Source organism: Poecilia formosa, unplaced genomic scaffold, assembly GCF_000485575.1.
Source record: "Poecilia formosa unplaced genomic scaffold, Poecilia_formosa-5.1.2 Scaffold159, whole genome shotgun sequence".
Classification (NCBI taxonomy): Eukaryota; Metazoa; Chordata; class Actinopteri; order Cyprinodontiformes; family Poeciliidae; genus Poecilia; species Poecilia formosa.
The window spans coordinates 958,401-983,294 of NW_006800098.1; the positions used below are offsets into that span (position 1 = coordinate 958,401).

The 24,894-nt window shown below is 40.4% G+C and overlaps 2 protein-coding genes across 9 annotated transcripts in view; one reads left to right on the plus strand and one right to left on the minus strand.

Annotated features, from left to right (window-relative positions):
• The window catches only part of cacna2d4a (calcium channel, voltage-dependent, alpha 2/delta subunit 4a), a 78,950-nt gene that overhangs the window by 26,255 nt on the left and 27,801 nt on the right, over positions 1-24,894 (plus strand). The gene's annotated exons all lie outside the window — the stretch shown is intronic.
• lrtm2a (leucine-rich repeats and transmembrane domains 2a) lies at positions 2,803-24,250 on the minus strand. The gene is made up of 7 exons (XM_007564445.2): positions 23,475-24,250; positions 16,092-16,282; positions 8,187-8,413; positions 7,087-7,212; positions 6,663-6,751; positions 5,831-5,988; positions 2,803-4,740 (listed from the first exon to the last, which is right to left on the minus strand). The coding sequence occupies exons 2-7, from the start codon at positions 16,165-16,167 to the stop codon at positions 4,214-4,216; spliced, it is 1,203 nt and encodes a 400-aa protein (XP_007564507.1). The 5' UTR covers positions 16,168-16,282; positions 23,475-24,250; the 3' UTR covers positions 2,803-4,213.

A 24,894-nucleotide genomic window follows, 5' to 3' on the forward strand; every position in this document is an offset into this window, starting at 1 on the left:
GTCAGCTGTTTGGGATTCCCCTCCATAATTTTCCCTCAGAAATCACAGAGGAGAATCTGTGCATTCTAATTGGCTACCTGTCACATTCAACAGGCTGCGTTAAGCTCCCAGTCGGGGAAAACTCCTGATTTAGATCGGAGTCACGACGATCCACCGCAACACACCACACACTACAGGATAATTGGTTACGAAATCACAGCGACAATCTTAGATCGGCCAACGATCTAAGATTGTGATCAGGAGAAAATGGGGGCAAAAAATCGTGTAGTATGAACTACTGCATTAGGTAGTCAGATGTGCCCATCTTCTCTATTTAAATCTAGTGATTACTGAAGGTCACATACAGACTTCATAATCTGCACTCTTTTGGTTGAATGCAATATTTATTTATACTTTGGCTTTATGTTGTTTAGCTTTTCTTCAAGTAAGTCTTTTTGTTAATGGAGACTGAGAATCCTTTTTTTGTTTTTGTTTTTTTGTTTTTGGTTGTTTTGTTTAGTCAGTTCCAGTGTTATGTATTCTTTTGAAAATAAAGTGCATCTATATATGGCAGGAAATCGCAGGCATTATTCATTGTCATTAAATCAGTGTCAAAAGGTCTTGAAACAATATCGTTTATCGCAATAATTTTTTAGGCAATTAACAGTCCAGCAAAATTTTTTATCGTGACAGGCTTAGGACCAATTCACTTTTGTGAAGGTCTGCATGAACATTCTTGTCCTTTGCAAACATAATGTGCTTTAAAGCAGAACAGTGCTCTACATTCAGAGACCAGCCATAACCTGCATTAATGTGTGTGTTGCTATGTTTTGACGCACATAAAACACTACTGATGCATTTTGCCTTTTGGATGCAAATCATGTCATACTTTAAGGCTGTAGAGGGAGAATCTACCTCGTACACTCGTTGATTTAAGAAAAAGTGAAGGACCAATGAGGAGTGATCCAGTTTGTACATAATGTGGTGCACATGCAGACCAGCTATTACCATGTAAATGATTCAGTTTTAGAAGATGCTGGCGGTTCTAGAAAGCGTCATGGTACAAGTCACCAAAGTGTCAGATAGTCAGTGAGAACAACGTGTGAAGGTCACACACAGGGGATGCTTTGTGGATGCATTATGCAGCATTAGTGGCACCTGGCAGGTTTTGATAGAGGTTACATCTTTGATATGCATGAGGCCAGGTGGTTGGGTTGTACAGCTTCCTCCCATGTAGGGTGTAGAGAGGTTGCAGTGACCTGATGTTAGAAATGATGGGTACATGATGGCACCTACACCCACTGTGTCGTAAAGAAGATTCCCCGAAAGGTGGAAAATGGCACAATACCACCACTTGGCCTCATGCAAGCAGGAAATGCATGAACTTTGGAGGAGGGTACATAGTTTCTCTGTCAAACATGAGCAATCCTCTCTAATGCTCTCTGCCTCGGTCTGTGGTACAACTACTACTGCTGATTCTTGGGCTGCCTTTGTCGGTACACAGAAGTAACCTTGGACCATTTATCATCTTCACTACACCAGAATCTTCTCAACATAAAAATAAAGTGGAGAAACATTTCTGGTAATTGTTCAATGTTGAAGCCTATTTCTTTTGTACTTATTTCAGTTTTTAAGTAAAGACTAGGTATTAATTGTAGCTTTAACCAACCATGCATTGAAAATAAAAACAATTGCTTCTTATTTTTGTTGATAGCATGTATAAAAACTGCCCATAGCATATCGCTGAATTCATTTTGCAGCTATTTTTGGGTTGTGGTGCCCTTTTGTACGTGTCTACTTCCTGAAAATTAAACCATTTAAAAACCTATTGCTTCTACATGTGGGCCAAATTGTATTAAAGACGGACTATACCTTCTAGGTACTTAATGTCTACTTCTTTGTCTGATAAACCACACAAAAGTTGGCAAAAATCAAGAAACGGCTAAAAAATAACACAAAATATTTTTTTAAATTGCTTTTCTGAATAATGTATATGCTTTTAATGGGTGCAAACAAGGAGGTTCAGCTAAAATGGCAAAAAAAAGTCGTCATTTATAAAACTTAAGATTTAATTCAAAATAACAGACAAGGCAGCATAAAGCCCATTCTGACACTTTAAACTAAGTTTCTTACATAAACTTTAGCAACTGTTGGAAGGACACAACAAATAACTATCGCAGTGATATTAAAATCTAAATCAAAAAAACAAATCCAGCAACACAACAAAGGACACGTACATTGTGGGTTCATACAAGAAACCAAAAAACGGATACATCAGAAACATTTTTGGAATTTCTGGGCCAACACATCATAGTAGCCTAGCATAATAATATCTGCAATATAATCCGATATCAGAGACACGTTAATATTATAGATTTATTCCAAGCCAATCAAAAATTGAGCGGGAGCTTAGATTTACTTCAGGGATGCAATAAATGCTACTGAAATCACTGTCTGCACCTAAAATAATTACTCGCATACATCTTTCAGGGGGATTAATCAAAGTCATGGAAACGGAATCCAAACAAACTGAATACTATGCATGTGTATATATAAACACAATCATGTTCCCGTCAAATTAGCAGTGACGACTTTATGAAGTCGTCACTGCTAACAGAGAGACAGTTTTCATTGCATATCGCAGACCTTTCTTGGTAAATAAAAAGAAAAACCGTTTTAAAGAAGGGATTGTTGAAAGGAACAGACGAAATCCTTAAGCAGTGTGGAAAAAGCTTCTGCAAATATTTCTGGGTAGAAAGGTGGGTGAGGAGATGGGCAAAAAAGGGAGGAGGGAGTAAAATAGCAGCTTTTTTTCTTTTTTTTTGATAATCCCTTTCTTTATAATCTCTCTGGGTGATTTATCTGTCTTTGAATGGTACAGGAGGAAAGGGCCTGGGAGAACGACCAGAGGGCATCTGATAAGAGAAATAAAGTGCAGAAGGCCGACATTTGTAGTTCATAGATTACGTTTTGTAGTCCTTAGCAGAGGACGGTGCTCTCTGAGATTGCTGTCCATGTCACTGTAACAAACCTTTACCTCCTTGAGGGGGTAAACAGAGAATGAAATCTGTTGTCCTTTTCAGTCCCGGGAATTTTCACGGTTAATCCACAAGTGAAGTTTTACTACTTCTTTCACTGACTGAGATGTTAATTTGTCCAGACCATTTTTAGAAGCGTCACCTTTTTTTTTTTTTCTTTTTCTTTTTTTTTTTTCCTGAATATGACGAGTTCATCAGCATAAAATTGCAGATAAATGCTACTGTATTTTTCTGGTTAGTCTTGACAAATGAGCTTCTTATGCTAGTAGTTTCTGCTTGTTGATCTTTGTTAGTCCAGAAAGATCAATCGAAGCAGTGGCTTCACGTAGAGGGACGGAGGTTGATGTAGTCGATGACGTATTCTCTTGGAGTTTGACAAACCGGATCTTTTTTTTTTTCTCTACGACTTTGGTCTCATCAGCATACATAAGCAACTCACCAGTCCTCTTTTTGTTTTCACATAAATATCACAAATGCGCTTCTTAACACCAGTCAGTCCTTAGAGGTTGTAGACTAAAGGTAGTTGTTAAAATTTGCTCAGAGGAATAAATGTGTTGGATTTCGGATTTTTCCAAGTAACCACTGAGTTTGAAGAGCACAAGTCGGGTGATGGCACACAATCTACGAGTTGGTGTCAACATCGGTCCAGTTAAACACCATGCACACTGTGAATCCCTGAATCTTCACTCCAGATTTGCAAATACTTACTGGCCATGCAGCATGGGTGCTTCGTAACATCTTAAATGATATGTTTCATAGTATAGGGACATACCAAATCTGATTTTTTTTTTGTTTTGTTTGTTTTTCCTTGCCAATATAATGGCAAATTTAGTTGCAGTAGGTGGTTGGCAGGCAACTTGGACGAATAATTGGTAAACACTGCAGACAGAGAATGGGCCCAAAATTGAAGAGAAAATCAGGGAACAGATAAGGTTTGTGTGTGTGGGAGAGTATGTTAGAGAGAAGGACAAGACTGGAGGAGGTTAAAAATAGATTAAGGATGAGGATGAGGAAAGGAAGACAAAACATGGGAAAGAGGTGTCAGTATGAGAGTCAGAGGGAGAGATACAATAATGTCCGTGAGTAGAAAAACAAGCCTGTTCATATCTCTCCTCTTAGAGCCCTTTTCTTATTTTCATCGCATTTAGCCTTCCCCCTTTTTGACTTGCCAGCTCCTCTCTGTCCCATCCCTCTTTTTAGGCCACAGAGGAGATTTGTTTGTCTTCCCTGTCCTCCCCGTCAGCCTCTCCGTCCCCCATTAGCGGCTGCCTCTTCTTCAGCTCTCTCTGGTACTTAGCCATTAGAGAAGCGTAGATGCAGCCGTAAGCAGCGGCGGCCACCATCATGATGCAAACGATGCCGCACACCACGCCGGCGATCACCACCGTGCCGATGGCGCGGCGCACGCTCACGGGTCGGTAGCGGGCACGGCTGCAATCCGACGAGGCCTCGCCGCCTCCTCCGCCGCCTCCCGTGGATGAAGAGGAGTCGCCGCCGGCGCCGCCGCTGTTGTCAGAAACTGGCGTCGCCCCACTTGGGATGAGAGCACTCCTGCTGCATGGAGGACCGCCTCCTTGTCCAGAGCGAGCACCGTCGCCGCCCCCTCCTCCATTCTCATCTTCAAGTTGGAGGCAGTAGTTGAACATCTCCACCGGAACGCCGCGTATGTCCCTCCCACGAAGGTCCTTCGGTAGTGTGCACTCCAGTGCATCCACCTTACCCCCTGAAGGAAATACAGACACATTAGTTTAAAAAAAAAACAAACAAAAAAAAAAACTACTTTTTGCATGTAAAGCAATGCCGCTTAACAAAAAAGCAAGGAAAAGAAACAGAGAGGTGGCTGTTCCAACTACAGTGTGAGTCATACAGCACTTAATACAGGGACACTATTTGCTGTGCTCAACTAAGCCTTTCTATAATTTATGAGATGACATGCCTTGCTTCAGCAGAGCTGTGCCGTGTGAAAAATAAGAAATATCTGAGTCACTAATTCCCACAGACAGCACAAGGATTGTGTTATCTTCTTTGTTATCTTTAAATCCCGCCTGAGCCTCCGAACTTGGTGTCCATCGCAAGGTCGTGTGTCAGAAAGCCAGTGTGACCTCAAATAAGTTGAGCAAGAGTTGTGATCAAGTTGCAGGATCAAATTAGAGAAGATTATTTAGGTCTGAGTTATTAATCTTGACGCCTCACAGAAACAAGTCCTCTGTGCACACCTCTCTCTTTAAATGCTCTGCAATATAACAAGCGTCTTGAAAAATAAACGCCGCTTCGCTGGATGCGTTTTATGCAGCAGTTCTCCTTTTTAGAGGCTAAAGTCACATGATTTCATGTTCAAGTTTGAAATGCCTTCTTGTAATTTTCTCTGCTGCTCTCACGATTATTAAATTATCACGTTCCTGCTCGTCTTTGTCAGAAGAACGCCGAACTGAGCGAGAGTGCAGCTCAGTCAGACAGAAGAGAGCGGAATCAAAAGGAGAGCAGAATGGAGTAGAAAAAAAGAGATGCTTCATTAGCAGGGCAGCTGAGGCCCCAGGCGTTGAGGTGAATGTAGATTTTTACACACAATGAGAAAAGCTGAGAGCAGCTGTTGGTTATCTGATGTGCTAACAGCCTGCAGAGGCACGCAGAAAAACAACGAGAGCTGTAATGTGCGTGTAGCCAAATAACAGAGCTCAAAGCACTCGAAGTCTTTCGCAGCATCCAGCTGTCCCTTTCTTGAGTATTCCCTAAATTTAGACCATTATTCCTTTGCCTCCTTTAATGCAATAGGGAGAACAGAGTCGGCCGTTGTAACGTAATCAAAAATCCACCTCTGTACAGCAGCCACTCCATCCAGTGTTTGAAATCACGAAGGTTGCAGTCGCATTCCCATGGGTTCTGTCCCAGTTCTAGGTGTTGCAGGTTGACCAGTGGCTCAAACGCTGCCCTCTCCAAACCATGAAGTCGGTTACCTGCCAGTGAGAGCCACCTTGAAAGAATAGGCAGAAAAAAAAGATTACTTAGAACATTATTATTATTTTCTGTATAGAAAATAGCAGACTTTTTTCTTGCAAAACATAAACCGGTAATAAATTTATCATATCAGAAGCCACCCATTACGGGCTAACTCTGTAGCCCAACACATTTTTATATTTTCCAAAAAGTTCCAAGTTCAAAGCAGAATATACCTCAAATCAGTGGTTTATTCTGGGAACACTATTTGACACACTTGGTACCAATTTGACATGTAAACATCACAGCCTGCATGAATATTTTTGCTTAGTTTGTTCATGCCTTTATGACAATAGTGCACTTATCTTCTGATGGCTACTTCCAGAAGTATAACTCACTACATCACAAAGCTTAAATCATCTCCAACTGTTTAATTGAACGTGACGATGAGTTCACTGTTCTCCAAATACGTCCACAGTCATTAGCTCTCTGTTCAGAAGAGCGTCTGTGAAGTGTTGGATTGGGAAATTCACATCCTTAATTTGCTGCTGACAAATCGGCACCAGTTGCTTAATGCTGCATTTGTGGCATAGAGAACTGAAGTAGTTCAAAGGGCAAAAGGGGTCGAACCCGGTACTAGAAAGGTGTACCGATAAAAGGGGCAGGTGAGTGTCTGACATTTGGAAATAATGCAAGGTGGTATGTATTTACCTGAGGTGCTGCAGCTCATCCATAGAGCCTACGGGAATGGTGGACAGACCATTCAAAGACAAGTCCAGACTCTGTAGACTCACTAAACCCTGTGGAGACATCAAAAGCAGATCTTTCATTGTTTGAAGTTTACCTTTTTCCATTGCAGTGTCGGCTACTCCAGCTGTACTTTATACTTCTAGCGTCGTAGGTCATCATATTTGCCTGAATTAGTTGTGATAAAAACATATTAAAGTGCAGAAACAAAATGTAATCTAAAAAGCTGACAAAGCTTCTTTTGTTTTGACAATAATTTAGATGTTTTGGATCATTTGACAGAGTTTAATGCTTGACCTTTTTTGGCTGAATTACATTTATCTTTTCATGTGTCTAAGCAATTCTTTGAATGTACAAAATATAACCCGGTACAATGTCCAGTGCCTACCTGGAAGAGCTCTCTGTCCATTACTGTTAGTGAGTTGTTGTGCAGAGTCAGTCTTGTCAGGTTGGACATGTCTCTAAACAATCCTGCCGGTAAATTATCCAGGTAGTTATTTGAAAGGTCCAGCTCCTAAAATGCACAAAAATGTACTTCATCATTGTTTTGCTTCTCGTGTGATACTTGTTTAAGATGGTTATAAGATTTCTGATAAAAACAATAGTTGGGAAGGAAGCCATTGTCCACAAATGTCCAGTCTGCTACGACTGTTGGGCTCAATTTGCCTGGTATTATCATCATCATCTCTTTATTCCAGACACAAAAAAGGTCCATAGTAGAAAGATAAAACAAACAAAATAAGAATAAAAAAAAAAAAAAGCACAACACTTATACTGTCTGCTTCAACCTTAGCCAATCACATTCTTACAACTTGCTTGTGCAATTCCAGTTGCTCTTTGCTTGTGCACTGGAATTGCACAAGCAAATGAGACCTGAGGCACTTCTCTCTTGTCTCTATTTTTTTTTTACCAACCAGGAGTAAAATTAAGATCACAAGTGCCATATAATCTTTTTTGAAAGAAAAAAATCATAGTATCATCTGCAAACATGGTGTACTCAGTCAACAACACGGTACTATATTTAAAACAGATTTAGTGTCTGTTTTCAAGGACAGTCTTTTTTTGAACCGTGCTCAGAGCTGCAGCCGAACTTCGATTGTGACATATTAAGGGCCAAAATAGGAGACGGCAGACAGATCAGAACTTTACTAATTGATAAGAAGCCGAGCCATGCCAACCGCGTGGGATGAATTTCAGTGTGGACCAGCCACTCGGCTCATTTAGAAATCCCATGTGTAAACAGGCCAACATTGACGCACAGTTTGCAGCTTGAGCTGGTTTTTCAAATGTAACTGAGCTGAGTGCACATATTTTCTGTTAATCACTCTCAATACTTGACTTTCCATGAAGTAACCGTTCCTATCCTGTTGTTTTTAGTGTATAGTTTAAAAAAAAAATAACCCGTTTGTCCATTATAAACACCACAACATGAATTGTTCAAAGGTTAGGCAAATATGTTCTGGAAATGATTAACAAATGACTGCAGACCTCCAGAGAGGATAGGTTAGCAAAGGATGAGGCTCCCAGTGAGGCGAACTTGTTGTTGGCTAGCAGAAGGGAGCGGCTCCCTGGAGGCAGGAGGTGCATAGGAGGCAGGGAGGAAAGTCCACGTTCCCCACAGTCGACCACGAGGGTGTCCGAGGAGCAGAGACAAGGAGGAGGGCACGAGGATGCTGGGAAAAGCAACATGGCCAAGAGGCTCAGGACACAAAAGACTGGGGAAAAAAACAACAGAGAGACATTGATAAACTCATTATTCAGTTCTTGAAATGAAATACTATTTCAGATATTTACTTTTTGGAAATTGTGATAGTACTTCTCAGTGGAAAAACCTACATTTTAGTTCTTTTTTCTTACACTGGCTTCATTAATGTAAATTTGAGGGCTTAGTCTTAGACTTCATTTCTATAGATTTGCAACAGTCTTGTGTATAATTTTCCCAGTTTTCTCTTTGTATGCAAATGGGGGCAAAAATTGCTGAGACAACAAAAAACCATGCAAAGGTTACAAAAGAACCAAAATGCCAAGACTAGTTTCTACGTGGACTGTTTCTTCTTCCACACACTGCATGTCTGGGCACAGAAGAACCGCAACCGAAGCCCACTGTTTACGAAACGTAATGCGTGTTTGCATTTCAAGTTAAAAGCACCCTTGCAAGAGAAATCCCTCTTCTTCACATCGTGCTGTTTTTCTGCTGACTTGAGTCATCTCTTACAATCTGTTTCCTTTTGTAATTTGACCTGTTTACTTTGGACTACTCTAGACTTCTGTTCTTCTCTTTCTCTCTTCCTCTGATTTAATTTTCCTTCATAAATACAGGTAATATTTGCTCTTTCGTTTTTTTCCCCCTACTGTTTATATAAAAGCTAAATCGGACTGTTGCTGTCTTCACTCTGCACGTCTCTGCCTCCCAGCAGACTCTCTTTATATCTCTCATTCCCCTTCACTTCAAGCCTCTCAGCACTTCTCTGTATTCCCTCAGTGTCTCGTTACACTGGTTGACTTTGTTTCCAGCCAGTGGCTTATCGGCACGATTTTTATCTCTCTGTTTATGTGTGAGTGGGCATATGCTTGTGCAACTACGCATGCGTGTGTGAAGCATCCACAAGGCATGATATGAAAAAAAATCCTCTCTAAACTCCAGGCACAGAGACTTTATGCTCCCTCCTTGGCTCACCTGTAGATTTTATCACTTGCATCTTATTAGCATTCATTTCTTAGTAGTTGAGAACATTTTGTTTTTCTGTCAGTAGTTGTATTTCCTCCGATTCTTCTTCCATCTGTTTTTCTTCTCATAATCACCCTTGGGTGTGAGTTGGTCATGATTCGGAGTGTTGATATTGCTTTGCAGTCAGTGGCTCAATGTAGTAGAAGATTGATTATTGTTACAAAGTACTTTGCCCTAAACTGCTTTTCTCTCTCTCTCTTTTTGTCATACTTTACATGTTTAAGCTCATCGAACAGATTTTAATATCTGACAAAGATAATTTGTACTCAAAATCGCTTCGTCATTTGATGTTTTACTTGTTTAAGGGGAAAAAACAAGTAAAATATCCAAACCATCCTGGTTCTATTCAAAAATATATTTATAAAAAACAAAAACAAAAAATCTGCAGAATAAAGGCATAACTTAAACAGAACCAGTCGGACAACATGAAGTATGATAAAAGATCTCAACACGTAATGGGCCTTTCTAACAAAACAAGCCCACTCAGAAAAAGTCCTTAAGCTTTGGGGCTGAACTGAACTGCAGTGAGAACCACCGTCTACAAAAAATGAAACGCTGACATGAATAACATGCCTTCAGCTACTCCAGTCACAGTGCTGCAGGTGTGTACTGACTACATCTATATGCACCACTATCGCAAAACCTGCTCTTCTGGCTAAAACCTAAACAGTATTGATTTAAAGCTTTAGCACATTGTATCCGTTCCATCTGGCAGACTTAATATTGTTTGACAGTGTCTCTCTTCGACAATGCCTTTTGACACCTTCAGAGCTTCGTCTGTCTGCAAGTTTATATCCAGAGGCCTCTGGGTGACACTGGACCCAGCGATGATGTCATCACAACAGGCACTTCTGTTACTGAGCCCAGTTGCATGTTACCAAGGCACAAGCTGTTTTCCGTGCAAGTGGCAGACTTACTGCTATCTTGTTACGGGGATGACCAGCTGTCCTCCACACAGAGGACTCGCTGGTCTGTGTTTCTTCCCTCGTCAATGTTTCACATCGACTCCGAGTCCAAGTGTGACCCGAGCAGAGTTTAAATTTGAACCCCGGGGCTCCCAGTGCTGGTTACATTACCTGACGTGTTATTTTGGTCCTTCGTACGAGCCAAGAAAAAGCGTTTTGTTTTGATGGTTTGCGTTTTGTTTTTTTTGTTTTTTTTTTTTTTCAATTAAATCTTCATTTATAGATGAGTAAATTCACAGTATTTGTATTTAATAAGGGAACAAATTAAAGAAGCAATTCTAAGGTTTCATTTTGAGCTGCTAGGCTTTGGACACTTTCAATGTAGTTTTATTTTGGTGCCAAATCACTTAAATCTGTTACAGCAGAGTAAACGGCTATAAACGGTAGTTCAAGATGCATTTTAGAAGTAAAACAAAATAATAATGTTTAAAAAATCTGAGAAATACAGCATACATTTTCCTCAGCCCCACATTTTCTTGCAGTTGTAGCTCAGATTTACTTAAGAAATAATTAAAAGTCTGCCTTCTGGAAGAGTCGTTGCCCAATGCTGCATGTCAGTTTAGGCATATGGATTTCTCACATAGATTTTAGGCAGCCATGGTGTGGGGCTGACGGTGTCTGTTGGCTGAAAGAAACGCATAAGAAGCAGATAGCCACGAACAAAGCCCTAGATGCAGAGCCGTAAGATTAAATGCAGAAAGGAGAGAAACCCGTTAGACTTCAAACCCGGCCATTAAGTCCACATGACATTGTTTCCATCGTACGCTGAACTGTTCGTCCTGACTCTCTTTAAAATAGGAGCATAATTGCTTACCTAAACACAGGAAATCACTGTCTCCCACATGCAGACACCCAAACACACTCTGACAAACATGCAGGATCTAAGAATAAGCAGCAGGGACACAGTGTTTGGGTTTATTCTCTGTTTGTGACGGGAGGAAAGAGCACATAAGAGCTTGTTCTTGTACATTTCTACTTTTTTTTTTCTTAGTAGAATTAAGAATATTTACCTATTTCTGTCTTCTCCTTTTTCTTCTACTCCCCTCTCTGCTTCCTCTTGTTTTTCTCTCGTTTATTCACAATATCTCCACTTTAATCCCCTCTGTCTTCCATTTTAGTTACACCTCTGATGAATCGTACACCTGAGAGACAGTACTATTATTTCAGTGGCTGGGGAACATGTTCTCATGTCTCCTTCCAATTCATGCTATTTCCAGCAATTTGTTGTGACAGATGGGCTTGTTCTCATGATATAGAGGTTGTAGACTTTTTGACATTTGTTAATTACAGGAGCAAAAGGTAAGACGAAGATCAGTATAAAGGTGAAACAAAGTTTGCTGAATAAATTCAACATCATTTCCTTGATAAATTGCGTAAAGTTGTAGAAGTGATTGCTTGAACACTTTAAGGTTATTTAAAGCTGCGATGTCCAAGTCGAGTCCTAGAGTTACTATCCTGCCACTTTTAGACGCCTTTCTGCTCCAACACACCTGAATCAAATTGCTGGATTCCCTCATCATTCAGCTCTGAAGAGGCCTGGTAACATGCCATTTATTTAAAACCGGGTGCGATGGAGATGGGATGCAACAAGAAGTTGCAGGATGGCATGGATGGCCAGAACTCGACTTGGACGCTCTTGATGTAGGAAAAAAAAAGACGAACACATCCCATATCTTGTGCCGCTCACAGATTCTTCAAACTGTATTGCTAAACTAAATGAATGAAGCTAAACCTCTATAGACATTTGTTTTGCACAGACTGTTGTTTTAAAGCTGAAGACTTGATTGGGAGGCTGTCTGGAGAAGTAGGGGAGTTAAATATTTTCCCAGTATTTATTGTAATGATGGAGAAAAGTCAGGAAAATATGGGGCATTCATGATTGATACTGTCATTGTATGTCATTTCTCTGTGATTTTTTTATTTTTATTTTTTAGCCTCATTTAGTATGGATATGTAATTTGTTATAAACAGATCTATTTTCAGGGTTACACCCTATTAGGTTTACTCTCCTTTTCAGAGCCTTGAACACTTGAATAGCATATCTGTAATTGAATCTATCAAATTCATTGCCAGCTAGTGTTTATTATTACATAGAGGTTGTTTTTTTCTGTCACCTTTACAGTTACCATAGTGATGTACATCTGAGCTATAATATAAATTATATTCTTTGAGTTTGTGAGTTTAAGCACTTGGCCAATTAATCTGCATCAGTATTATTATTTGATGAAATGCCATGTTTTTCTGCCTGGCACATTCTTGCTCAAGCTATTTAAGGGAAGCTGGTGCTGTGATGTATGCACATTTAGTATCCTGCTTGCACCCAGATTATGGTCCAGAGCTCATAATCTCTAGCTCGTGGTCACACTGTTGTACAAATGACAAAAATTAAATTCCCACTATTTTACTAAATTCCGAAATACAAGCCAGAGCCAGAAAAAAATCTAATATACATGGCAAACTGCAAATAGAATGAGTCAGTATGAGTGCATTTAAGAGAGATGGAAAATGTACTTGGACAAAAATTACTGTTCACAAAATTACACTTTAATCTCATTAAATTAATTTGAATTTGCCTGAACAAGTCAACTGAAAGCGTTCTTGAATTTTGCGTGCTGATTTGGCTTATTGGCAAACAAGCTGTCCGTCCAAAAACCTCCTGAGCCTTACAAAGCAGCATGTGAAAGCTCCACATTATGCGTCACATACAGACGATGACAAACTGCTGCGTCATAGTGCAAACTGAATATTTCAGGGAAATGACTGTAATTACCCAGAAAGCATCTTATTTCTTCTACTGACCAAACGAATGGCCATCAGCGGCCAGTTAACCTAGCATAAGGTTAACTGGATTACTGAATGCTATTGCTAAAGCTAACACTGTGCCTGAGCCACCAAAACACGGTACTTCTTCAAGTGGAATGACATTTCTAACTTTGAAGTTAGTTTACCATCTCTGTGCTACAGGCCAGTTAAATGAATTGCTGTAATCTCTCTATCCCGGCCCTTATGAAGCTCTTTTACCCACTAAACTACATTACGGCTGCACTTAGCTTAATGCTGTCATTATTTGGCGCTTTTCCAAACTAAGTATTCCAAACCCAGACTGCATTATTTGCCGCTTAAAAGCCAATTCTGAACCGCTTTCACTCGCACCACATCAGTCTCTCTCCCAGTTTTTGCTAAAAGCAATGAGCTATTGGGCTCTATTTGGGGCCGTTAATAGTGTCCAAAAGCAAACACACACACACACACACGCGCGCGCGCACACCAACAGTGCATATTCAAGCATGTGGATAGGAATTATTCCGTGCTTTCTGTGTGCAATTGTGTGTTCATACCCTCTGCTGGGATTGTGAAAGCCTAAAGGCACCATATGGTCTCCCTGTCACTTGTAGATTCGTCTCCTTCATCTTTCCGTCTCTCTTCCTTTTCTTTGATCTCACATCTCCCATTTGTCATCCTCTGCTCCCCCGACTGCTTCCTTGCTTTGTCACTCACACTTTCTATTGTCTTCCTCCAGTTTACTCCGATCTGCTGTGTTGAATTTAACTTTTTTTACTTTGCACTTTTTTATTTTTGTTGATATATTAGCATTACAGAAGAATAATTACATATTGGTTGTTCGAATGTAACGTCAAAGACCAAGACTCACTTTAATCCTCCATCATTCAACTTTCTCTTGCACTTCAATGGCATAGAACAATGAATGGTCACAAAATAACGTCAGATGAAACTTTTTCCCCTAATATTGCTTCAGTTTAGTAGCATTTCTAGTAAGTCAGACAAATAGAGATACAACAACACAAACGGCATCTATAGCCAGTATATTAATTTTATGTTTTTGTATGTGCCGTTTCCTTAACCTTTATTAGAATTACAATTAAGCGAACAATTATTCATATCCCTAGAATATTTGGATTGAAAATGATTTTGCAGGTTGGAAATGAGACCAGCATGTCTCAACAGCTTATAGAACAATTTAAAAACAGGGTCAGTTTAATCTCTTTTGCCATGCTATAAAATGCTGTAGCTGAGAAGAACGGCTGAGTCTCACCTCAACAGACTGTGGACTACAGAAAGGCGTATTAAAGGCTCTTGATCATTTCTCTGTGGTTCCCAGTAGAAAACTTTTTTTCCTCCGCCGCAGCCTCCAGAGAGGTGTGTGTATTGATGTAGATGATCTGTGTGGGTGTGCTGAGGTTCTGATGGATAGTGTTGCCCTGTTATTAAGTGTGCCTGGCGTTACCACAGCAGCTTGTGGAGGTGTTTTTCTTTGCAAGGCACCTCTTGAAGATCCAAAACTTCTCCAGCAATTCTACCAGGACCATCCATGTTTTTCTGTTTTCCTTTTTCTCTGGTTTAAGATTTGTATAGCTTTGCACAGACAGCAGCATGAGTTTGGACAGCACAAACTAATTTCAGATGTGAAAACTAAAGTAGCGCTGCGTCTGCCCATTATTTCAAAATCTCTGCAGTATTTTTCAGTCATATTGTTTAATCTACAACATGTGTGTGTATGAAATAAGCAGAGACAAAGGAAGAAAGAGAAGTGAGATAAGTGATTTTTTTTTTTTTTTAATTTCTCATGTTACAATCATAAACTTTAATTTATCATATTGGGACAGACCGAACCAATACAAAGTAGTGAAGAGGAAGTTGAAATGAAACATGGTTTAGTCAGTATTTTTCCATTCAGAAGTACCAACATTTCTGTCTGGCTGCTCTGAATCAGCTCTTTATAGAACCACCTTTTACTGCAAGTAGTCCTATAAGTTTTTTTTTTCTAGTATGTCTCTCTACCAGCTCTTCCTGATTTGAGGCTTGAAATTATACCTGTTCCTCTTCGCAAAATAGCTCAAGGTCAGTCGGGCTGCTACCAGAGTTTTCTATTTGTTTAAAAGAGAGCTGTTCCTTAAACATTAAAATTTGTTATTGTAACATGATAAAATGTAAAAGTGCCATAATAAACTTTTTTATGGCACTTTAAGCGACCATGTATTAATAAAAAATAAGCCACGATGAATGTGTCGTCTGAAACGGAGAATGGTTTACTGAAACATTCAGTCTCAGTTTTCCATGTTGCTGCTCAGCTGTTCTTGCATTACAGTTGAGGCGCAGATGGGCTGTTCAAGTGAAGACAAGCTGTAAAGGTTAAGTATGGGTCAAGGGCTTAGGACAGGAACTTTAACACCAACACATGAGGAGCATTATGTCAGAGTCATACCACAGAAGTGCAGTGACTGCTTCTTTTGTCAACAACCCTCACGGTTAAGCCACACAAAGACATTATGAGTGACGGAGAAGAGAGGCAATGTCTGTGCTGCAGCTTTCTACTTTGCTGGAGGAGAAAAAAGAAAGAAGGGAAGGGAGGAAAAACTGTTCAGATCCATCTTTGCCTTCCTCCTCCCGCTGCGTTTTGTTTCTACAGACTTCCGCCCGCACTAAAACATGCTCTCTTTTGGGATTTCACCAACAGACTTTGGCACGTGCCGTCAGAGCCTTCATCTTTTGTGTTTGTGTGTACGTGTGAGTCCGATCACGCTGAGCATGCTAACATTAGCAGCTGTCAAAACAGGCAGTATTCCTGCTCCCTCGCGGAGTTAGGAGCACAGCAGAGCAGAGCAGAGTTGAGCAGGATTGAAGCAGAGTATTTCTTTTAGGAGGTTTTTTTTTTCTTTTTTTTTTTTTCTGTCAACTCACCGTGTCTGGTCAAGAAGATGGTAGCGCCGGTTGAGGGGAGGCCAGTGCCCCCAGGGGGGTGGATGTAGGGGGGCATGACACAGAAGTGTGCGGCCTTCCTCTGCCAGAGGAGTGGGGCAGTGAAGGGGTCAAGCCGTCATGCCTGCAGCTCCCACATGAACAGTGACTGAGGGAAAGCTGCAGCAAGTCACCTGAACAGGGAGAAAAAAGACAAGTGAGACAAACGTGTCCTAAACAAAGGTCGTACCACATTATTGATGCGTGACTTGGAAAAAAAAAATATCCACAGGACTGAGTTTGCATATGCATTCATTAAAGAGTGTTTGTGTGTGCATAAGTCTGCAATTTTCATCGCTTGTGTGCATGAAGGAGGATGTGTACGCGGGCGTTAGGCAGGAACGCACCAGAAATTTTGAGGCATGAATAATAAATGTGTTTTTAGTAGTTCAAGCAATCAATTTGCGTTAACAAAAACAGAACACCGACCGCTGCTGTGCGAGAGTCGCGGGGTATGACAGAGGAAACGTGGGGCACAGAAACAAAGACTCCCAGAAAAACAAATGGTAATTCAAACAGCATTTCATATACAGGTCAGGATGGATTTATTGAACGCCTCTGGCAAAGATGTACCCTTAAAATAAATAAAATAAATGAATGCTACATTTTAGCCGCATAATCTCGCACTGACATGTTAATGAACATGCAACCTGTAATATAAGTGTATTTAATCAGTCAGGAAATGGCTCCCATTCAGAAATAATTGTTTTAACAAAATCATCAGTGGGACAGTTATTGGCACCCCTACCAATCTCTTTAAATTAAATGCCACAGAAACATTTTTTTTATTATCATTAAGCTTGACTTTTTAAAGACTGAGAGTTTTTAGTGATCTCTAGTAAGTAGTCGATGATTTTGTGTTTCCCTGAAGTGTAAAAAGACACGACACAGAGGCTCATCCCTTTAAGCCACAGGCAAGAGGCTAGACGTGGTTATACCAGCAAATAAGGTGAGCAGGGATGTTAAGAGAGGCTAAGAGAAAATTAACTGTTGAAGAACTATAGTAAAACAACTTTTTTCTACCATCACAAATGTTTAAAACATTAGGAATTTCAGACTACTTTTTGTTCTCTCAATAAAATCACATATTATAGTCTCTGGAGGATATTGAGGTTTTGGTTCTTCAATAAGGTTGAACATTAGTCTGACGACAGAAAGTTTTCTTGTTGTCGTGATATAAGGTGTGAAAGGCTGGCCTGCACCTCGACATGGCACAACTGTTGACTCACAGCCTATGGGCCAACCAGTGCAATTTTCAAATGCCGCCTTTTCCCCAACTATCATGAAATCCAATCGGAGGCGTGTGAAATGTGGGACTAATCAGATTAATATGTTTGTGGGGAAAACTTGAAAGCATGCCGTGTTTTTCTTTGGGGCTCGTCTTGCCATAGCGTTGACAAGAAAATAATGTGCATTTTGGGGCTTGTGCTGTGCACCATAATTATGTAAATCTCCACCTGCAGCACATTAAACAGCAAGATAGGAAAGAGAAAATGGTGTGATAAACTGCATCAAGGTGAACAGGAGGTCAGTGAGAGTGCAGCTGACTGTAGAGCCTGTCAAGCAGTCACCTCTGCGAGTAACATTCATCTATCTGTCAGGAGTGTCAACAGGTCATTTACAGATGGTTAAATATGGAAATTGAGGAAGAGTAGAGAGATGGAGAATAGGTGAAGTCATTGGCTGAGTGTGGAAAACAGGTCATTAATGAAAGGGTTTGGAAACAGAAGATGAGGCAGGAAATCCCAGCAGGAGAAGGGAAGTAAAAATAAGTGCAAGGGGGTAAACAAGGAGGGCATTAACATTCCTCTCCACAACCTCTTGAATCTTTTAGTTTTGAGTTTGTGTCACTGTGGATTGTTGTGTTCAAACATTACTGCAGCCAATTGTGGCGGAATGACTATTAATAGCCCCTGCCAGACACTTTGCAGCCAAATATTAGGCTCCGTTTCCTGTTGTCGTGTTGAGCTTTCATGTTTCTCCGACATTTATTCCATCTGTTAAACCTTCATTCGTGATTGTTTTCTCTCCCAGTGTACTTTCTAGTTCTCACTCCGAATCTCCTTTCCTTTTCTCAACGAAGTAACAGAGGCATGAATCAAGGAAGCTCTGCAGATAGATTTCCTGCATGTGATTAAAGTCACATTAGCTAAGCTCCGCTGGGAAATTTAGTTATTCTTTGTAAATGAGTGCCGTAGCGATAAGAAAAAGGAAGAATTTTGAGAAATTACCATCTTTAATTGAAGACAAAAATGTTTCCTTTTAGGCTGCATGGGCTTAGCACAGCAGTCCTGTACATAATGCGTTTGTAGGCGACTCCTTGAGAATTTTTGGAGTCCCTGATCCAATTAGTGCAACGCAGTGAATGCAGTTGGTTCTGAGATATTTTGTTGCTGTCCTTGATTCTGACCACAGGTGGTAATTAGCACACGGTACTTGCCAAATGCAGGTAAATTCATGAAGTGGTGAATAAATTTGATTAGGCCGCAGCGGGAGGTTTGAACGTTTACACAAAGAGCATTTTCAGTTGCAGCAGCTGACCTTTAGGGGGCAGCAATGTGTCGAAACGTCATTATCAGTAGCGGAACTAAGTGATACTGTTGCTTCACATTACTGGTTCATTGCAAAGACCATCACAGTCCTTGTCAAAACCTGGCAAAAAGATAAACTTACAGGTGATGTATACATATTTTTTTTTATCGTTAATGAAAAGAGTTGGACATTTTTTTGTAACTGGCTATTTTTTGAAGGGAGCAACACTGTCGCCAGTAGTTGCTGGTCGTTTTGGGTCTTCGTCATTGCATACTTTTGGTTGGTTGTTTGAGTTTCTCCAAACATTTTGCACCTGCTTTGACAAAGTCAACAGGTAACATGGATAAAAGGAAGACCATACTGTTTTTGGACTGTGGGAGAAAGAATACCCAGAGAGAATCCACACACGCACAGGGACAACATGCAAACTCCACGCAGCCCGGGATTCAAACCCAGGACCTTGTAGCTGCTAGGCAACCGTGTTATCAACTCCGCCATCGCGCAGGTCCATTCCTGGTGAGTTAGATCAAATGTTGGCAAAGGCTGAGATTGTTTGAAAACATTTTCTCTGATTTCTATCCTGAGGAACAATTTGTGATGAAGTTCTTGCACCGAGTTGTGTTGTGAGCAAGTGAAGAACTCTGATAAAAAAAAAAATACTTTTTTTTTCGCTGCTTTTTTTTATCTTTCACGTAGGCTTAGAGCTTTTCTAAATTGCTGCCATAAATTGTGCCACCTTTGTTGTTGTGGACCAACTCTGCTACACGTTTTATGTCAAGACAAAGGCCATACATCATTTTTTACAAGCAGACCAAACTTTTATCATCCTTACTCATCTCATGCCTTTGGGTGTCATAAAGTTTCCCCTAAATATCACTTGTCAGTACACAGTGAACTGATTTATCTGTTGCTGAGTGTGAGGGCCTTTTACAAGTGAAGGTTAAGGTCCCATATTAGAACAAGTGTCGTACATTGCTTCAGTCTGTTGCTGCAGAGTTTATGCCTTTTTGCAATGTCAGCATTTTTAGCTCCGCTCGCCTCAACTCTGCAGAAGGATTCTGAATCACCAGGATTTCCTCCTGTGTCTGTGGCATTGTCTAGAGTAAATGTTTGATGCACTTTTAACATTTAAGGAGCTCGCTATGAAGTCTCAGCCACCCTGTGTGCTGAAATATTTACCCAAAAGGGTTTTACTTTCATTCCAAATTGACAAGGGAATCATTTCTATGTTGTAAGCAGGGCTGTTTAAGCACGGGGTGGGGAGGGGTAAATCTAGTCGCATCATCTATTTGGGTACTGTAAAGGCAGCCCATTATTTCTAAACGCAACTTGCAAAGACGAATGTTGCAGAAATAAAATACATGTTTTTTCACCGATTGCAAAATTTGGAGAGGGGGAAAAAAAAATACAAATTAAATAAACTGCACAGCCCCAGTTTCAGGTTACCTCAGCAGCCATCATCTCCTGTCTAAATGAACGGGCAACGCGGTGGTGAGCCAGGCGATTCTCAGAAGGCTTTTTTTTAATCCATTTGACCTGAACATGAGGGCAGCCAAAATCTACACATGGACGTTTTTAGTGTACACACTGTGTAAATACATGGGAGGGCACCGGCATGTTGGGGACTCATGTAACACCTCTACTGTCTCTCTGTTTTTTGTTTCTTTTTGTTTTCATTTTGGTTCATCCAGTAAACAGGCAGTTTCAGAGTCGGTATTTCAAAAAGTGACCAAAAATGTCATGTTTGCTTTAGGGCTGTTGTAAAGTAATATGTTAGTAATCAGGTACTCTATCGAGGTAGGAGAAAAGCTGTCGTTCTCTAAGCATCGCGGCAATTTAAAAATGTTAATGTGTCCCCCCCAAAAAAACAGCAAAAACCCGTAAAATTCGACGTTATGCTGATATCATAACTTAACAACTCATACGCGGAAGTGAGAGCGCTGCCCAACACAAATAATGGTCCGGCTGGAACACGACGTGCTAAATAATACAACATAATTTGACGAAGCTTCAAGGCGGATACATTTTCCTCGAGGAATTTTAATAATCGAGCTACTCGAATCATTCTAGGAATCATTACAGTCCTAATTTAGTTATATAGCAAATAACTTGATAAATTCTGCAACAAGTTGAGTCTTCTATACCTACTGAAATCAGTGTTTCATTTTCTGCGGAGTATGTATGCGTTTGTGCATATTTGTGTGGATTTCTGTCAGATCAGCTCACTTAAGCCCAGTTTTACTGATTTTTAATCCTCCGCCTGACAAATATACGTGGCCTGACTAATAGATTTTAATCAATACGACTGGAATTCTGCCCTGCGTGCCTCCAAATGAGCACAAGGGAATAATTACCTAGGTGTGGAAGAACGTCTGTGTGTGTGGATGTGTCAGAGTGGGTCCCCTGACCAAGTAGCTTTTGAAATAAATGCATCAGATCATCTGCATTGAGCTCCACTGTTGACTCCCTTTATAAAACACTCAAACTATAGGAATTTGTGATGTAGTTACAACAAAATGTTCTCATTAATGCCCATCTTGCTATGTGCTACAATGTTTGTTGGTAATAAAGGCAGCGAGGTGCAGCCAAGCTTCCTAAATCAATTTTTAATGTATTTCTTACACAGGCGAGCAGAGAAACTTTGCAACATGGCGTTCACACGCATACACACGCAAACATACACACCTCAACGCATGCTAGCACAGCGATAAATACTCGCTTATACGTTGACAGCGACACGCTGCAGGAATTTGCACGTATATTTTACCATCATCTGCGATTGGTCGGATTGTGAACAGCTGCAATATCTCAAGGGTGTTTTATACATTTCTTTATTGCTGAGTGTAACAGACCATGCTACAGCCACTACATTATTTATGGCTTTGTTTCACACTAAGTATTCATACATCCTGAACTGCTCTAAATTTGGTCATATTCTATCTGCAAACTTTAATGTAATTGATTGAGGCTTGGTGTTGGAGATCAACGCAAAGTAGGAGCAAATAATCTTTAAATGGAGGGAAATGATCATTGTTTCTCAGTGTTTCGTGAATAAGAAACTGAAAAGTGTGGTGGTGTGCATTTGAATTCGGTTCTCTTTACTCTTAAGCTTAGGTGTGTTGGAGCAGAGAAGCACTTAAAAGCTGCAGGACAGAAGCTCTCGAGGACTGGAGTTGAAAAAACTAGTTTAGTTTAGATCAAACTTAGAATGACCCAAAGTCCAGACCTAAAAAGCCAATTGTGAATGTGCTCTCTGTCCAATATGACATATGAGTTATGTTATGTAGAAGAGAGTGTCTGTAGATGTTCAAATAAAGTAGATTCTCAGCTGTAACAGCAGAAAAAGGTTAAGTATTTTTTTTAATACAAATGTATAACACCTCTCATTATTTATAAATATTTTTTAAACTTACATTGTTTTCCTCCCACTTTAACAGCGAGGCACTACGTTCAGATTTATGCTTTTAAAGAGTCAAAACGTGAAAAAAGTTAAAGACTGTCATAAAGCACTGTATAAAATGTTTTGCGTGCATGCTGTGTTGTCAGTTTAAACTAGAATGAATATCCATGAGGTTTTCCAGTAATTTTGCACAAAATATTGTCGCGTGCAGCAGTTTGGTTGATTGCATCAAACGTCATTAAACCGACTCCAGCTGGAATGCATGCGAGGATTTTACGGATGTTTTCACTGAAGCCTTCCAGTTGGTTTGAAGTGGCAGCCTTGTTGCTTATTAGACATGCCAAATTACTGCACTACCCATATAATCACTCAGCAATCTTAATTGTTTTCCCTGGAATGATGTCAGGATGTGTCTGTGTTACTTGACAGAGAGTCAGACAAAATAGAGAGACACAAAAGCCTCGGGGACATTAGACAGGCGAGGCCCCACACTCGCTGCATCATCATATAATTACAATGCAGCTCCATCGAGTTAATCACTTTTACATCACACCTTCTGAATCACTGTTAGAACTGATAAGTGTAAAAACAGCAGGTAAAAAAAACAACAACAAAAAACAGCTGCAGCACTTTACACTATAGCCTCAGACTGAAAATCAGCATCATTTAATAGCGGAAGTCAAAGGGTTTTAAATGGATTAAAATTACATAATGCAATATGAAGGTCAGACTTGAAAAGACTGCAATATTATCCTAATGTATAATGTCCAACAAAAAGTCAGTGGTACTTTCAAGGTTGCTTAAAATAATTTAAGAAAAATACATGAGGGTCCGCTGCTTAGGTTGCAGTATACATGAGAGCAGCAATTTTTTTCTTCTTTTTGCACCAGTTAAACTGTAGAAAACATGACACAGGAAGTGAATGAGTTTCACTTTAATGATTAAGCTGGCTATGAACTGTGGTTGGACCTATATGGTATTTATTTATTTTTTTCTTACTCATTAATATCCAAAAGATACTTGCATCAGTCTTACAGATCTGCACCAGGACTTCTTACACAAGTACGCAAACAATTTCGGAGAAACATTATATTGAAAAGTTAGTTGAAAAGCAAAATTTTTTTTTCCTTATTAGTTTCTAGGTGTTTCTTCCCCTGTTAACATCTGCAGGCTTTCCCCTCTAAATCAAACATTCCTGCTGTTGTTCTCTTGGTTTGTGAATTCTGTGCCCACCACTAGTTACCAGCCATTACAACTAACTAAGTAGCCTTCAGTTCACCTTACAATGATCCACAAATATATTGAGACTGTTTTGTTTTTTTTTGTTTTTTTTTTTAATTTTTTAAATTCTTTTTGAGTGTGGCAAGCATAACTACCACCGTCTCTGGACTTACCTTTTTACCAGATACCTCAGTTTGGCACCAGCCTTACAGCTTGCTGCCGTCAGCCATTCATCCAAAGATACTGTGTTGAAAAGCAAAAAATAAAAAAATTTCTCACAGGACGAAACATCGAAGAAAAAAAACTATCACTGCTTTAGCCAAAGCAATCCTCAAGGTAAAGATTGTGACTGTCTGCTTCCCTCAGCCCACAAATGAATTGTGTAAAAAGGAAAGATTGTTTTTTTTTTTCTTAAAAGGAGGGATTGTTAAAAAGAAGAAAAAAAACGAGGTGAAGATGGGCTTAGAGGAACATGAAGAGGGAAGAGGGGATAAGATCCTTAGAGGGAGAAGGCTGGAGGGAGTTAATCCTTTCCTTCTGATCTTTCCTCTGTATGAATGATACGTCCAACGCCGTCCCGCTCCCTGGCTCGTGTGCTGCCGTGTGTCTGAGAGGCGTGAGCGTGTGTCTGAGAGGGGGGGAGAGAGAGATAAAGAGCAAAAACACGATTGGTTTGCTGGCGTCATGCATTACCCCCTCGCCGTGTTTCGCTATGTTTGTGATTCCAGCACTCAGACCGCATCCAGTGCGTCTTAAAGCCCCGGTGCCCTCGCCTCCCCTTCCTCTCTCTCATATGAGTGTGCAGCCGTGCATGTGGCAGAAGAGGGTGTGCGCGTGCCTCGTCAAATATAGCAACATTAGTGCATGCTGCCTCGTCTGCCTGCAGCTCTCCGACAGTGACAGAGAGAGGGCGAGGGAGGTGGAATACAGAGAGAGGGATAATACGAAAGAGTGAAAGCTGTGATGAGGGGTTGGGGGTGGAGAGAAATAGAGAAGAGGTGGGAGGGTAGGGGATGCAGAAGACGGGGTGGGATGAGGTTGATGATGGACGGGGGGGGGGAAGAAACAGAGATCCTCAATAGAAAGCTTGTGGTGGAAGGAAAGGTGGAGGGAGGGAGAGATGTGATGATTTCAGTGAAGATGAGAATCTCCCTCCGCCACATGGGCTTTTCTCCTCCCTCGATTTATTTTTCCTTTTTTCTCCCTCTCTCCTCGCATCTCCCTCGCTCGCCTTTCATTTTTATTCGATTCCCGGAGGCATCTCTCGTAACAGCTGGCTTTGTGTGTCTTTCTGTGTGTGTGCGTGTGTGTGTTTGTTCGGGGAGGGACTCCAAATAGATAAAATCTTACATATGCATGGACTTAGAGCGCCATGAAAAAAAAGCATTTTCCCCTTACAGATTTCTTCTGCGTATGGTCTACATTTAAAATTTGGAGATGGATTTAAAAAAAAAAACAGGACTTCAGTTATTAAGTTAAATGAACTATTCAAACCAATTTCCTCAGAGGGCTCTTATGTGGGAGATAACAGTAATAAAAAAACATGGTGATCCCTAAGACCTTTGGAAAATTATTCTCTGAACTGATGAGACA